At 39.8% G+C, this 17318-nt stretch overlaps 1 protein-coding gene across 1 annotated transcript in view; it reads right to left on the reverse strand.

The window, feature by feature from the left end:
• Positions 1 to 17102, reverse strand: part of sfswap (splicing factor SWAP) — a 55196-nt gene extending 38094 nt beyond the window's left edge. Inside the window, exons 1-7 of the mRNA XM_030435666.1 lie at positions 16708 to 17102; positions 14868 to 15031; positions 11181 to 11312; positions 9046 to 9122; positions 3573 to 3798; positions 3245 to 3345; positions 1673 to 1823 (exon numbers count right to left, since the gene is read on the reverse strand). Of these exons, the coding sequence (XP_030291526.1) occupies positions 1673 to 1823; positions 3245 to 3345; positions 3573 to 3798; positions 9046 to 9122; positions 11181 to 11312; positions 14868 to 15031; positions 16708 to 16907 (1051 nt within the window). The 5' untranslated portion in view covers positions 16908 to 17102. The remainder of the gene's footprint in view (positions 1 to 1672; positions 1824 to 3244; positions 3346 to 3572; positions 3799 to 9045; positions 9123 to 11180; positions 11313 to 14867; positions 15032 to 16707) is intronic.
• Between the last annotated feature and the right edge of the window lie 216 nt (positions 17103 to 17318).

The following is a 17318-nucleotide window of genomic DNA, read 5'->3' on the forward strand; positions in this document are numbered from 1 at the left end:
ACTGTTTTTGGAGGCCGTTCATATTGTTACTTAATACATACACACAGACGTCATAATGTTGGGCCTTCCTTGCCCTTTATCAATATCATACATTTCAAACAAAAAATGCTCAAAGACAAGAGAAGGCCTAGCATAGCTACATGGATGAGAAGATTAACAGCCCACAGTTTTGAACTCCAACGCATATCAACAGCCACAAACAGCTGGGTCATCCACAGCCAATTTACTGACATCAACAGCTACTTCTGCAGGTCAAAGGCATCTCAGAGATTTATAAATTTCAGTAATGGACAAGTGAACAGTTATTGGTCATCAGGGGTCAATGACCAGGGGTTTCTATCAACAGCCGTTACAGAGGAGAATTAACTCATACATGAAAACATGACTTCAGCGGCCGTGTGAGGGTGGATATGACTCATCACTGATGGATGCGCAAATGGCCTTCTATACCGTTTCTACAAAAGCCAGGCATTCTTTTGAATTAAATTAAAGGGATTTTGCTCTATTTCTTTCATTCCTTAAATGTAATTTCCATTCAGTTTAAAAATTTAATCTGAAGGTTATACATTTAATGTGAAGGAATGACCAAGACATTACGATTGCAAAAAATCTAAAACACTTAAAACTCACTTTTTCCAAGAGCTGAAATTTTTGGTTGTATCTATCATTATTTTTATTCAAAAGTGTTATATATCAATTTATCTGACTACATGGCAGACATTTGTCCAAGTATATACTATGGTGGATGATGGGAATTTTTTAGTTTCTGAAAGCTCCCTTTGATCAACATGCACACTTTCTGACACACTGAAGAAGCATTCAAATCAATTATTTGTTGTGTTCTGATCCCTTGCTTGGATGTGGTACAGGGCTGCAACTAACAATGACTTTCACTGCTGATTAATCTGTGAATTATTTTCTAAATTAATTGATTGATTACTTGTTTGGTCTATAAAATGTCATTTGTTGTCTTGTGTGTTTGTCCACAATCCAAAAATACTCAATCTACTATTTCAAAAGAGTAAAGTAAGCAGAAAGTTTAATTGATTATCAATATAGTTATTTGATTTCATATATAAACAATTTATCAATTAATTGTTGCAGGTTTAATGCAGTATGTCTTACTTTATCACACCTCAGGCTCCATCAGAGTTTAATCGAAATGTTGCCCACACCAAGGACAAAGAACTATTTAAGTCTAGTCTGACCCAAAATCCAGCTGGACTAGAAAGTGTGGACCTGGGTGCTGCTTTGGGTCAGATAAGGAGGTCTGGCCTGTCCCAGAACACCTCTGAACTCAATATTACTTTGCTGAAAGTCATTTCAAATGCCTTCACATCAATTATTGACTGTGGTCAGCATTAAAGAGTGGGGAGCTGTATTGAACAACGAGAACTGGCAGAACATCATAAGCAGAAAACGGCCCAAAAGGAGGAAGTCAAATGGCAGTTTTCCGTGGTCAACAGCCATCTCAGAAAAAAACGCAGTTTTAATAACTTCACAGTAGGACAGAAGAACCCTATGTGGCTGGGAGAAAAACAAATAGAAATGAAAAGTAAAGGCTGACCGTGAAAGTAGACCAGACCACAAAGAGTGATAAGCACTCTCAGAGTTTTTATATTTCAGATGTGCCATCTGTTGTTCACAGAGGAAAAGAAAGATCTATACTCACGGTCAGTAGTGTATTCCGCTGGTGTGCTGGATACAGCTGGGTCTGGCACTTCCTCTGGTGTGGCTGCCATTGCTGCAGTGCCATTTCTTTCCTGTTTGGCTTTTCGTATGAGTGCAGCCAGAGGATGATCCGGATCCATTACTTTGAGAGGCTGCGGAAGAAATAAGGCCAGTTTGGTAAAAACGGTCTGTCATGCCATGATGTTATTTCTTGTTAAGGAATGCTTAAGTGATGGACATCACACAAGCGATTAAAGGTGACAAAAATATTTTCTAGTAATGGTATAACAGATCCACCCAATATTCATAGCACTCTGAAGTCAGAACCATGAAATGCATTCCAACTGTTAAGCATTACTTTGCACGTAATCTTAAGCAGTTATCTTCCTCAGTGCAACACTAGAGATCTAGAGAATTTAGGAGTTAACCCAATGAAAAATGAAATATGATCGTCAGGAAAAACCTTGAGTAGCTGATCTGAAATTTCCTCTGATGATTTCCCTCTTGATGGGAGACAACTGCTAGAAATCTTGTTACTAAAAGGAGCTCATTAGGTTCCTTTAAAAAGGCGTTCTTCCATTCTTGCTGTCGTCAAAGACTAATGGCTGTCCTGCCAAGGCAGATGAAAAGCGCTAACAAAAAAATAAAAAATAAATACCAGCATGAAGACGGGGAATGCAATAACAGACATGGGCAGTTTTAACAGGATGAAAATGTAATTCACATGGCAGGCAGTGCTCAGCTAGCACTGCACAATATTTTCTCAAAATTATAACAAAGAGGGTGTAGAGAAAGCCATTTTCAGTTGGTGTCCGTTACATGAGCAGCCTTTAGTCAAAGGTCCAGAGCTTTCTCCTTGGGGAGGTTTAAGAAAGGGCTGCACAATATATAATCTCAGTATAGACATCACAATATGAGGATGCGCAGTAGTCACATCACAGGACAAGCAATGCCAAGCAAGGCAAATTAACTTGAACACTTAATGCTACAATGTCTTGTAACAAAAACAAAATATTGATTTTACATGACTAAACTGTAATAGAAGTGTGTCTGATATTACATAATTTAGTCCTGTTTGAATGGCTTTTGGATTCATATGAGTTTGTTACTTGTGAGTTATATGAACAGCGAGCCACCAATAATGATCATTGTTGATCTATTTATCAAACAAAGGAGGGCCTACTTTGGTTGTTTGGTTATTTCCAAATAACAGGGCTACAGTATTGAAGTTGTCAGGTGAAAATTCCTTCTTTTTAAATTATAGTGCAATATATATATATATATATATTGCAGGAAACCTTTACGCTACATAATTTTAAACAAACAAAACAAGCAAACAAGCTGTTATTTTCTTTAGTCTGTGGCCCAACAGGTAAATAGACCTCCATCCTAATGTCCGTGAAAGTTATTATGTGAGAGCACCAAACATGCATTTAGATGAATGAGCTGCACACACTTTTACATATCATTATGAAAAAAAATCCATGTCAGCCAATTGAGCAGGAGCTTTATACATGGAAGTTATTGAAAAAAAACATTGTAGTGCTCTTCTACAGGTAAAGCTTCACATTACCTTCACAAGCTCCTCCAGGCGAGAGCATCTTTTTGGGGCAAACAGGCTGGGATGGAGGTAACTGCCATCCCCATCGTCATCTGAATCATCGGAGTGGGAGTCTAAAGAAAGAGAGACAAAAAAAAGAGTACTGAATATATGTATGAACAAATGTTTCATATTAAAATCAATGCAGAACGTTAAAGCTTCTTACTGCTTTCTCGTGCTCTGTTCAATCGCTCATGTATAACAGATCTGATATTTCACATTGATTACAGTAAAGTGCATATTTAACGTCCGTGAGAGGACATAACACCTTCAGATTCAGTGACTGCTTGCCATAACTCACCCTGCGTCTGCTCTTGCTTGCTGGAGGAGGCAAGGTTGTATCGACCTTCCTTCATGGCCCGCAGGATGTGTTTGTAATAAGGGTTCAAGTAATGGTCAAAACGGAGAAAGTCGAACTGGGAGTTACCAGACTGCTTAGCTTTCAGGACAATCTCAAACTGTGCCCCCTGCTGACATACAAAATTGGCTGTCCTCTCGATGATGTTGTGGGTCTTGATGGTTGCCGGCTGAAAAGCCAAAAAAGTCAAGATATGAGCCCGAATGTTCTTCAACTGTATTAATGCATGCTTAGTCCGTGATCATTTGTTTGGTTTCTGGGGAGAAAATGTTATCAATGTGTAAAACCTGGAAATAGTTATGATTATTCAAACACTCAAATCAAAATAGTGAAAAATGAGCATTAGTGAAACGCATAAAAATGGAACTGCTGTACATCGCATTAAGATGGTTATGCTTGGCTCCTTCCTAACAAGGACATAAGTCTTATTGTCTCTGAAGCATTCTTACGCTGGGCACACTCATGTTGGATGTGATGACATTAATTCTTAAAATACACAAGAGGTGGAAATCATTGGAACAAGAAATGGTCCATTATTCATTCATTATTGTTCCCCTCATGTGATTTCAATGATTTATCATTGTCATTACCATGACAGTACAGAGAAGTGCAGGCAATCTCCAAAAGAACACACATATCTCATCAGGATGAAAGTCCTAATAAATACTACCTTGGTGCCAGTGTCCAACACTAACAGACCATTATTGTGTTCCAAGCTGCCAAGGACTCCATGACATACAAGGGCCTTTTGCACTCAGATTTAAGAACTTATCCATTAGTGAAAAATGGGATGTGTAATACTTATTTTATGTTGACGTGAATTACACAAGCAACGTGTCCTCCTCCGCTTCACCTACTCTAAAGTCTGAAAGTATAAGGTCCAGCCAACTGCCATTTATTATCTACTGTAAGCACTGAAAAAGAAGAGTCGTCTTGGTCCCAACATCTGCGCTGCATGCCAATTAATCATTGCGTCATATTCATCCTGATCCGTGACCTTTCTTGCAAATCATCCCACTCTTTGCACATAGTGTATTCTCTGTTGTTACCACTGTCACGAGTAAAGACAAATGTCAATACAATAATCCGGGTCCAATTAAAAAAAACCCTATTAGCAATAAACTGCAATAAGCCAGCCGACGTCCAGGTTAGAGTCTGGCAAGATACCTTTGATGTCACTCATCCCTCTGCCATCTCCCCATGCTGCCTGTCATTCTCAAAACAAAAGAAAAGGGAAAAATCCAATTGGAATAAAAAAAGAATTAAGAAATATGAAATATAAAATATAAAGGCTAGGCTGTGAATTATTCAGAGAGAAGGGTAAATCCTTCAAAATCTATCGCAGTGATGTTGTGCTCTGGATCTACGCACAAGGGTGTTATGGCTGTGGTATACCCAGCACGATAAAGACTGAATATGCACCCAGCCCAACTAAAGAATGAAGCCTGTTTTTCTTCTCATGCATAAGAAAGTAGCAGCTGAAGGGGTTGTGGTTGCAGACTTGGCCTGGTCCTGAGGGAAGATGGTCTGACACAAACACCAGATAGAACAAAAGCAACAGCAATGCATTTTTAATTTTCCTGTATATTACAGGCGATAAGCCTGTTGGTGTCGTTGAATGTTACGTCAATGTGAAGCATTGCCTACATGTTCAGAGGTACATACAATGAATATGTGAGTTAGCAGAGGAGTGAAAATAGCGTAAAGATGAAAACACTTTTTTTGTCACACAAGGGGAAAGAAGAGGTGCAATTTCACATGGCAAGCACCTTAAAGGTTATTGATTAATCTGTCATCTAGTGACTATATTAATCTTGAGAACGGATGTGTCGGGATCGGGGTGGCTTACCAGATCTGATAAATAATTTATAGCAAACTCTATATCAAACCCTGTACAGTCAATCATTCTGTAGTGTCAGACATTCTACCAAAGTTTAAACAAAATTATTCAGTGAATCATGCAAAAAAAAGAAACAAAAAAAAGCTAAAAGCTAAATGCTACAAAAAAAAAAACCCTGGTTGCAGCATCTCAAATTTGATTATTTGTTGTTTTTAGTTTTCTCTGACAGTAATTATTAAAACCAATGAAAGCTGTCTGTTTTAATCATGCTGTACATGTAAAAGCCCAACAAGAGACACAAGTTGAAAATTAGCAATAGCTACAGAGTCTGTGCAGCACATCAGCTGTATTGTCCATATTGGAACTATGTTCAACTTCATCGTCACTTTCAAATAAATGAAAAAAAAGCAAACAAAAAAACAAACCAAGGAAGTTGGACTTAGGTGGCACTAATGAAGCAAGTTTGCCTTCTCGGGTTATACATAAGGAAGTTACATTAAAGGAGAACTTCGGTCGATTTAAACATGCAGCTTCATTGCTCAAGCTACCCTTGACTTGCGAGTCAAGACGCGAACAAATTTGGTCCAGCCATTACAGAGCTCCGTGAGCGGAGATGTAGCATTGAACGCTAACAGCATGGGGTCAGAACTTCACGCTGTGTTTTAAGCATCTTAACATGCTCCACATCTCACACCAAAAGTTATGCAACATCAGCAGACACCTTAGCACACAGCACTGTAGTGTGTATGACTCAAAATGAATAAAAAAGTAGTTAAAATAGTGTGTTTGTGCAAGCAGCTACTTACCTGTTTGTTGACATCTGTGTGTTCCGGTAGCTAGACCAAACTAGCATATCCATCGAGTGTGCACTTAACAGGCTAAACAGGCTATTGTAAGGCTCATGGCTCATGACAGGCTGTAACATGGACATGTACATTATGAACATAAACACGAAAATGCTGGAATACGTTACCGTCTCCGCCAGTGAGGGAGTAAGTGCACGCTCGACGGATTGACTAGTTTGGTCTAGCTACCGGAACACACGGATGTCAACAAACAGGTAAGTAGCTCCTTGCACAAACACACTGTTTTAACTACTTTTTTATTCATTTTGAGTCATACACGCTACAGTGCTGTGTGCTAAGGTGTCTGCTGATGTTGCATAACTTCTGGTGTGAGATGTGGAGCATGTTAAGACGGTTAAAACACAGTGTGAAGTTCTGACCCCATGCTGTTAGCGTTCAATGCTACATCTCCGTTCACGGAGCTCTGTAATGGCTGGACCAAATTTGTTCGCGTCTTCGGTACTAGCAAGTCAAGGGTAGCTTGAGCAATGAAGCTGCATGTTTAAATCGACCGAAGTTCTCCTTTAACAACTGTATCCAATTCATGTCAGATTCTAAAAATCAATCAAATCTATTTAGCCTGAATTAAGTCTCATTTAAGTCTCAAAACCCTTAATACCTGTAATAATCATGACAATGTTCCATATTGCTCAATTATTTTGCATGCAGACAGGCTAAAACTATCCCGCTTAGGGCGACTATTATATCTATCTCCTGCTTGATATACACTGAACAAAAATAGAAATGCAACACTTTTGTTTTTGCTCCCATTTTTCATGAGCTGAACTCAAAGATCTAAAACATTTTCTTGTACACAAAAGACCATTTCTCTCAGATATTGTTCACAAATCTGTCAAAATCTCTGATAGTGAACACTTCTCCTTTGCCGAGATAATCCATCCCACCTCACAGGTGTGGCATATCAAGATGCTGATTAGACAGCATGAATATTGCACAGGTGTGCCTTAGGCTGGCCACAATAAAAGGCCACTCTGAAATGTGCAGTTTTGCTTAATTGGGGGGTCTGGGGGGGTCAGAAAACCAGTCAGTATCTGGTGTGACCACTATTTGCCTCACGCAGTGCAACACATCTCCTTCGTGTAGAGCTGATCAGGTTGTTGATTGTGGCCTGTGGAATGTTGGTCCACACCTCTTCAATGGCTTCATGAAGTTGCTGGATATTGGCAGGAACTGGAACATGCTGTCGTATACGCCGATCCAGACCATTCCAAACATGCTCAATGGATGACATGTCCGGTGAGTATGCTGGCCATGCAAGAAATGGGATGTTTTCAGCTTCCAGGAATTGTGTACAGATCCTTGCAACATGGGGCCGTGCATTATCATGCTGCAACATGAGGTGATGGTCGTGGATGAATGGCACAACACTGGGCCTCAGGATCTCGTCACAGTATCTGTGCGTTCAAAATGCCATCAATAAAAATGCACCTGTGTCCGTTGTCCATATCATACGCCTGCCTATTCCATAACCCCATCGGCACCATGGGCCACTCGATCCACAATGTTGACATCAGCAAACTGCTCACCCCCACGCCACACACACTGTCTGCCATCTGCCCTGAACAGTGAAAACCGGGATTCATCCGTGAAGAGAACACCTCTCCAACGTGCCAGATGCCATCGAATGTGAGCATTTGCCCACTCAAGTCGGTTACAACGACGAACTGCAGTAAGGTCGTGACCCCGATGAGGACAACAAGCTTGCGGATGAGCTTCCCTGAGACGGTTTCTGACAGTTTGTGCAGAAATTCTTTGGTTATGCAAACCGATTGTTCCAGCAGCTGTCCGGGTGGCTGGTCTCAGACGATCTTGGTGGTGTACATGCTGGATGTGGAGGTCCTGGGCTGGTGTGGTTACATGTGGTCTGTGGTTGTGAAGCCGGTTGGATGTACTGACAAATTGTCTGAAACGCCTTTGGAGACGGCTTATGGTAGAGAAATTAACATTCAATTCACAGGCAACAGCTCTGGTGGACGTTCCTGCAGTTAGCATGCCAATTGCACACTCCCTCAAAACTTGCGACATCTGTGGCATTGTGCTGTGTGATAAAACTGAACATTTTAGAGTCTTTTATGGTGGCCAGCCTAAGGCACACCTGTGCAATAATCATGCTGTCTAATCAGCATTTTGATATGCCACACCTGTGAGGTGGGATGGATTATCTTGGCAAAGGAGAAGTTCTCACTAACACAGATTTAGACAGATTTGTGAACAATATTTGAGAGAAATGGTCTTTTGTGTAGATAGAAAATGTTTTAGATCTTTGAGTTCAGCTCATGAAAAATGGGAGCAAAAACAAAAGTATTGCATTTATATTTTTGTTCAGTGTAGATTGACAGTAAAAACCTGAGTGTTTGGCCTGTCCCGCTCTAATTTAAGAAATTCAATAAATTAATCAATGATCAAAAAACACAGAAAGAAGAAAAGCAGAAATGCAAGGCAGTTTACATAACCAATTTGTTCGATAACTGCAGGTTTCCACATATGTACAGATGTCATTTTAAGAATCTTCACATTGCACTTCTTAATAAACATTTTGTGTCACTGAATGAATTTTTTATTTTTTTTTAAATATATGTTTTTATATTGGATTACATTGTAGTCTACAGATGTTACTGTTGTTGCCTAAACTCACTGTACATTTCCATGTTTATATGTAGTGTTTATATTCTGTGAATAAGAACACAAGCGTGTTGAATTTCATACACACCAATTCCACATCAGGAGGGATAGTGAGCCCTGGGGGCGCGACGAATGGTTCCTCACTCTCCTCGGGCTCTGCCTCTTCTGAGCATGTGAAGAGATATGGTGACAAAAATAATGAGATTAATTCTTAGTCATTTGTGACAAAAAGTTAATATATAGCCCTCTGGATATATACTCAACTGAGCAGTAACTTGAGAGGAATTTTAAGTTCCTAAAACATTTTTTAAAAATTTGTGAACGGCATGTCCTCCACCACTTAATCAGCTATACGAATATATCATCTGCACTTGATAAAAAAGTCAGGTGGAAGCTACATCAACATTTTTACCGTTGCATTGTAGGGAATTTACACAGCCCCTTATTTAAAGGCATAGCTTTTATGATGGAAAAACAGCAGTTGGCTTGTTGTGTATGATGTTCCATGGGTGCAGTTTTGAAATAGGCTTTTGGCAGAATCAGATGGCCATGCAATGTCCGTGAATTCAATCCATCTTATGTACCGCCTCAACTTCAATTTAGTAAGCATATAATAGCCTTTGAAACAGTGCCCCAAAACTACAAGAAGATATGCTCTTCAGCATCACTTCAGTTATGTAACAGGATTATTATCATGGTTGATGAGGTAATATTTAGATAATGCTGCTAATTCTAAAGTGGCGTATTATGTAAAACTCAATGGTTATCACGCATTAAAATGAATGTACGCCCACTTTTAAAAGGCATTCCAACAGCATTCCCACTTATGCTGTGACCAAGTAACAACCGTTTTGCTGTAGCCACACATTGACTCAGCAGCTCTGTACGGGTAAACAAGAGGGCAATCTGCTTACACAGCTGAGCAGGACAGCAGATATACCAAACAGGGTAGAAATATGTAAAGAGTTCAATTACTTCAGTGAAGGTGAAGTGGGTAAATTTAAAATTCAGCTAAAAGATGTGCTGCACATTCAAATTAAGTTTCTTATTTTGACAGGATATGAAATGATTGAGTGAATTGTGAAAATGACTGGTTGACAATAATTGTGGGGTTTAAAAGAAAGGTTAATTAACACCTACATTTGTCATGTTTAGACAAATAACGAGTGATGCTACAATTAACCTTCACATGTATTTGGCTTTCAAGCAGGATCTAACAATAGTTACAACGACTAATGGCTGACTGTCAGCCCAAACACTCTCTTTGAGGCTTAAATTTACATTGTGATGGTTCAAGGATTATTCATGATATTGCATGTGTGTTAATGTCCAAGAGTGTAACCACAGTAACAAAAAAAACCTAAAACTGAGAAATCAGCCCACAATGTTAATGTCCAGTGTCACATGACCCTGATTGATGTATTACCAAAAGACTAATTCTGCTGGCCTCTAGAGCTTCAGTGGATGTATTCTCACTGTCAGCTCTACTATCTCTCCAGAGAGAGGCATCTTGTCTGCTTAACTGTCAGGCCAAAAGGGACAAAGTGCTTCCAGCTATCTCAACATCAAATATTCAAAGTTGTGTGTGTGTGTGTGTGTTCGTCTGATGCGGATGCCTGACAACCAAAATTGCTGCTGGGTGTTCACACATGGTAAGCAGTCTAAATGTAGTACCCACTTACAAACGGAGCTATATTTTGAAAATATCAAATCTGAAACAGTAACAAATAATTGCACAACATCTATCTATGTGCAAATCAAGGAATCACTGTCTGTCTGTGTGTTATTTGCATATCACAAGAACTGTTCATCTGGTCTACTTCTCATTTGGCACGTTTGTTGCTGGGGACCAAAGGAAGTGCAGTGGTGAATTTGGTCAATTTTCGACATGCGACACATTCAATATAAAAACATCTTGAACAAACAGTGAACACTGGTCTTTAACATTTACACCACAATTTGATTACTTTGAATATTCAACCAAAAGTTAGAAAGGGTGTATGGTAGTGTACAGGAAACACATTACTGTAGAAGTACTGTGGAAGCAGAGAGTCAGCCAGACTTTGTTTCATTAACATAAGAAAGTGTTTTGCTGTCCTGGTTTAGTCACAGTCATCCTACACAAAGAATATGTGTGTGTGAGTATATCAAACTAAGCCACCAATTCCATATGTACGCGAGTCTGAGTCACTAAACAAATTTGTGAGTGATGCGAGTTCTCACCGGCTTCCCTGTTAGCATCCTCCTCCTCTGTGGGCTGAGAGGGGTCATAGTAATCAGCGCTGTATTTGAAGGCCACCGCATTGTAGGTGCCTTCATCTGCCAGAGCCTCACTCAGGCGTTTGTACTCCTCCTCTGGGGAAATAAAAACACAAACAAAAAAATATGAAAGGAGAATAATGTACCAGACTTACCAGAATTTATCAGATTGCACAAGTAGACTTGTCTTTCGCTATTCATACAAAGAACCACCTGTTGCGAATACCTTATCAGTTAGTTTGGTGTGTCTGAGGCAAGAACAAGAAAGAAAGCACAGGGAGACAGACCAGAAGGAAGTTCTATTTGTCCAAACATCAATAAAGCAATGCATCAATGCTAGACTAAATGTGACCTCAAATCACTTCTGCAAATCACACCTGGCTACAGAAGTCGTTGAGCTCAGATTTGAAGGAAAAGCCTTGTAAGTGGGTCACATTCCCACAACAAATGAACCACAACTGTACTTGATGGTGACCGCACCAAGACCACTTCCTCTGAAAGGGTTCCTGAGTAGTTGATTTGGTCTGCAGCATGCAGCTGGATTCATACCTACCCCCAACAAATGCTGCCAAGATGCAAAATTTACCAGAGACCCATTTAACAAGACTTAACAAAACAGGTTTACTTTTAAATCTGATAGTATTGTATTGTATTTCATAAAAGCAAAATACATGATATGGTAATCAAGGAGACCAACAACAGATATTGGGAGGTGATATATCTTTGCAGCAAAAATAAAAAGCTGAGCCTTCAAATTTAGAATGTTTGCTACTTTATACCTCCACTTCACTACACTTATTTGATAACTTAAGTTAAAATTTTAATGCAGATTCATATCATTCGGTGTTGATAGGCTATCAGTTATGACGTGTATCAGATAGTGTTGTGTGCAGAACATTGACCAAGACCACAAAGTAGCTGCTACAGACAGAGGAAGGATGCTGCATCAAAGCCAAAATAATGCATGTTCAAAATGATTTCATCAGCAATCAGACCCAAAAAACACAGATACCAACAAGTTGGAAAATGCTGAATATCTCCTTGATAATCAGGGAGGCTTATATTTGGTCTGACCCTCATTAATTAAATTAACTAAATACATTCAATAGTTTATTTGCATTTATATGGTTAGAGAGAGATTTACAATAATATTCTCTTAAATATTCTCTGATGATAGTTATTATAACAAGAAATAATACTGTTATTGAAGCCATGATTTTATTCTGAATGATGGGATGTCCTTGTACTGATCAAAAGAAAAGACAGAATAAAAACATACTTACTGGTTGCTAGACACATGCTTACTTGGCCCCAGCCACCAACCCCTTTCTATTTAAATTCATGGCGAACTATATCTTTATTAAAGAAGCAAGGACAAAATTCCCACTAAAACTATCAATATTTCTAATGCCTTCCTGCTGTCTCTACAGTGGACAGATGGGTAATAGCCTCCGTGAATGGGGTCAGGCCTCCAAATTCAAGGGCAAAGCGGCCTGGGGGATGAACCTTCTGCAGTGAGTGTGCAAGTGTATGTGTGTGACACAAATCATTAGCTGACTCATTCTGTCCTGTCAGTTTGGGCATAAGACACCATCTTTCACTTAAAACGGTGGCTTATTAATTCAATTACAGTCATTAACTATGTCTTTCAGAAGGGTGCTTTGTCATCAAAACAGCCGGTTTCATTATAATGTAAAAAGGAGTGAGATGCAAGATTCTTACTGTTGAAAGTTATTTTCATGGAAATGGAAGCTGAATGTACCTACTCTGCTCAGTTTCGTCCTGGAAAATGAATGTTTTTGTTAAGAAGCCTTGTTTAAATAACATAATATTTTCTGTTTGTACAGACAGACTTTTCATATTAGCCTAAGTGTTAGTCTGTTGGATAAGTGATGACACAGGCATGAGGTTAAAAAGTGTTGTGACCAATAACTCAAACGCTGACTGCTAGAGAGGAAAATTTACATCTTAACTCTAAAACAGCAGGACGACACTGACCAGGGTCGAGGAACTCAAGTACAATAGTTAGCAATACCAATGTTATCTGTCAAACACCACTGAAACAACATATGATATATGTTGCAGCAATTTAACAAACCGTAAGGCATATTCTTGTAGGTATCACTATTCCATTTCTGCAGCTAGGGGTTCTCTAAATCTAGGGATGTGATCTGGAGCCGATCTGGGCATTTTTCCGCTGATCAGAATCGGCAGTTTTGAACGTGGACCCAAGCCCGATTTTATTTATTTTTTTACGTCAGAGCACAATTTGTGGCAGAACACAGACGCGCGCGTGGCGTTACTCTGGCAAACCTGTGAATAAAGTGTCTGCAGTGTGGAAATAACGTCAATTAGAAAGCGAAAGCAGTCCAACGGCGACATGTAAAATCTGCTATATGGCCGTTTCGCGGAGCTGCATTTTACTACTCATTTGATACAGCATATACAAAACAAAAACTCAAAGAATACAACGTGTTCACTTGAGAGTACAGGCAAGGAGACCAAAGCAGCAAACAGTTGCGGATACTTTCAGTTATGAGAAATATCCTCAGCGACATGTCCACAAATAACACAGAGAGGGTCATCAAATTAATCGCTCTGGAAAACCAGCTCATCTCCGTGGTAGAGGATCAGGGTTTTCTTCGTCACCCGGAGTTTTTGAATCCCTGGTATGCCCTACCATCTCTGCATTACATTTATTCCACTTTCGAGTTACAACATGCCGGTATATGCGCACTAGTTTCGTGGGTCTCATACAGCAGAGCATGTAAAGCAGGCAATCCAGGAGATGCTGAACGCGTTAATAGACAAGCAACGTGTCCACGTCATTTTATGTGACAACGTAAAGTACGTGAAATAAGCAAAGGATGATATGGAGGTACCAAGCGTGAGCTGCGTCTCACACACACTTCAGCTGGCTGTACACGATGGTCTGCTGTCACAGTGCAGCATCACACACTCACCTGCTAACACAAGGAAGGTGGAGGCCAATGTTGGAATAGCATGCAGAATAAGAAAGAGCCATATGAATGTATATACTTTGTTTCAACAAAATAATAAAAACCTATTAAGGAACAGCTTAGATGCAGGTACTTTTTTTCTTAATGTAGCTGTATTATCTAGGAAAATATTAGTTAAGGCTGAGTATCGGATCGGGACTCGGTATCGGCAGATACTAAATATTAAAGGACTCAGATCGGGATCGGGGTAAAAAAAAAACCTGATCGGGACATCCCTATCCAAATCAAAGCAATGGAAACAAAAGACATAGTTTGATGACATCATAAAAGTAGCATGGGATCATGGGAGTTGTAGTCACCAATGCTAAACAACCATCAGACAAGACTCGGGCAGAAATGTTCATGGACAAGACAGTGCATCAAAGTTTTATTCGTGTTAACTTAAGTCTCGATCGTCGACTTCCTTCCTCACTCTCTGACATAGCAGCTGATGATGTTTCCCTAGAAGTCATGGTGACAGACCAACAAGAAGCGCACCATCACCTTGAATAAAATGATGATTCCTCTTGGTACTAACATTGTTGGAAACACTGAGGATAATGTAAGTAAATAACTCAACAAAGTGTACCCTCATGCGATTAGGTGGTGACAGCAATTTCTACATCAGTGTGCCATTCGTGTGTGTGCCCACCTTGTCTTGCTTCCTCTTCCAGCAGGTCAGTGTGCAGAGCCAGGTACCTCTCCTCATCGCACAGCGCCTCAATCCTGTCCTCTTCCTCCGATAGCTGGTAGGATGTATTCCATGATCCGCTGTCATACTCTGAAAGGTCATGTAAGTGACCACGCCCATCGTATCTGTTGGATGAAAAAAGGATTAGAGAGAAGGAAGTCCACAAAGACTTTTATACACAACATGGACCTACTTATCAAGGTAGGGGGGACCTAAAACCCAAAATTTACAACAACAATAAATGCTCTACCTCTGCAAGTCTGTCAAGAGGGAGTTTACTTGTAAAAGCTAGTTCAGAAATGTTTTCAAAGTTCAGACAACAATAAATCCTTAATTAAGTCCTTGGGCTTAATTGTTGATAGTGCTTAAAGGATACCTAGCAAGCTTTCTGCTGCTATTTTCTTCCTGTACGAGTCTTACAAACCAACAACCCTACATCAAAAGAAAAAGACAAAGGAAAAAAAAACATAAAAAGCAACTCGCCTCTTACCTTACAGGGTTCAATCCCCCCCTGTAACACTCATCATTACTTCTACATCTGCAAAGAAAGTTACATTCACACAAACCCGAGCACATAAATACCTATCCGTAAGAACTCAAATGGACGACATTTTCCAGGGTTCGTCCCTCTACGCCACCTCTCAGTTGCAGTTTTCTTCATGAAGACAAAGAAATGGGGGTGCTGTGGTTGGCATTCGGGGTTTGGCAGGACCCCTTAGCCTAACTTGCTGGGGAAAGAACTGTGTTATGTGATAAAGACACACATACAAAGGCTGTACAAATGGAACACAAGTTGGGCCACTGCAGATCAAGGTGATTCAATAGAATACATCCACTAATTTATTACACTGTGTGCATGGAAGTGGCAATATACATTACTCCATCACGCAACATTCTGTAGAAAGGCCTTATTTTGGTCGAATCATGTTTCACATAGACGTGATATTTTGAATCACCTTAACTGTAGTGACTTTAGTCTTGGTTAGAATTTGCTCTGGCCTTGTGGATATCTGCACAGCATAATCAAAGTCCAGGTCACTTGCTTTGTGTACACATTGTTTTTTTTTTTAATTTTTAGGGTTTTTTTAGCCAAAACTCAGTCAGAAAAGGACAGAAAGCATGAAACATCTTCTGTGTCATACTTTATTTTGACCACCATTTGATCCATTTATAAAATTTGCCTGGAGTTAGAGTTTTCAGAGGAAATTCTTCCAACATGCCAAGACGCAAAACCTACCAAAGAGCTAGCATATGTGGTCTCGACGGAAATCAAATTTAGATATCTTCGTATTTGTCTCCAAAATAAACCCTGTTGACAGTTCAGACGGTGCACAGTACAAACTAATGCAGTCAAATCCAACATTTCTGAAATAATTCATATTCTCGTGAAGGTTATGACGCTTCCGAATGGTTTCAATTGATTTGCAGGGGCTTTTGTTATATACTGCTCACCCCATTTGTGTCAATGTTGTATTTCACTACAGTAATTTTAGCTGCTGTGCCTCATAACTTGGCAACTGAAAGACTTCTCGTGGTTCAGCATCATGGCTAACGTTAGCAAAGACTGGCAGGTAGTTGCATCTTCGCATGTCACTCTAGAAACTTCAAATACCATTTTTTTGTCAGTTCAGGACATCCAAAAACATGTTAGCAGGCATGAAATAATACATTCGTGGTCAGTTGCTGGTATTTCCAAGCTTCTGCAAGACAATATCCAAGTGGTCCCTTGAATTTTTCAAACAGGCTAACGGACAGCACAGATGGTTAGCATAACGGTTCGGTCTAAGTTTGTTCAACCGACCTATCAATCATGATGCTCTTGTCCCCCATCCATGGGATAAGATGTTTTCCCTGTTCGTGGTAAAGAGCCTTTTCGTCGTCTGGAAACAGTTTGCAGGCATAGCCGAACACCAAGAGGTCGGCATATTTATCACTGTCGCTCACATCCTTCTTCACCGGTTTGTTTTTGTGGTCTTTCTTGGCCGCTCCGCGACGATACATCTCCCAGTTACTCGTGAAGACAACTTAACGCGCAAGACAAAATAGTAATGACGACACGGTGAGGGTTTTCTGGGAACCAAATAGCTTGCATGTGGTCCAAATGTCAGGAAAATCCTTGATGTTTTAGCCCAAAACAAAATACTACGTGCCCTCGGTCGCCATGTTGGAAAGCAGGTAAATGCAGACTGTGTATCCGGTCCGCACTTACGACAATTTGTTTTGGGGTTATTAAAACATAAGAATGCACTCATAAATTCGTCTATAATTTTGAAGACATAATTTTGAAGACATATGTCAAAAAACATATGTCTATGAATCTTTTTTCAATAGTATGTGTGTCTTTTTTATTTTTTTTTACTTTCGTCGAATGTGCTTTTGTTAAATGAAACTCAATGTTACAGCGGAGCTGAA

The sequence above is a fragment of the Sparus aurata genome, chromosome 12 (genome assembly GCF_900880675.1).
Source record: "Sparus aurata chromosome 12, fSpaAur1.1, whole genome shotgun sequence".
Classification (NCBI taxonomy): domain Eukaryota; kingdom Metazoa; phylum Chordata; class Actinopteri; order Spariformes; family Sparidae; genus Sparus; species Sparus aurata.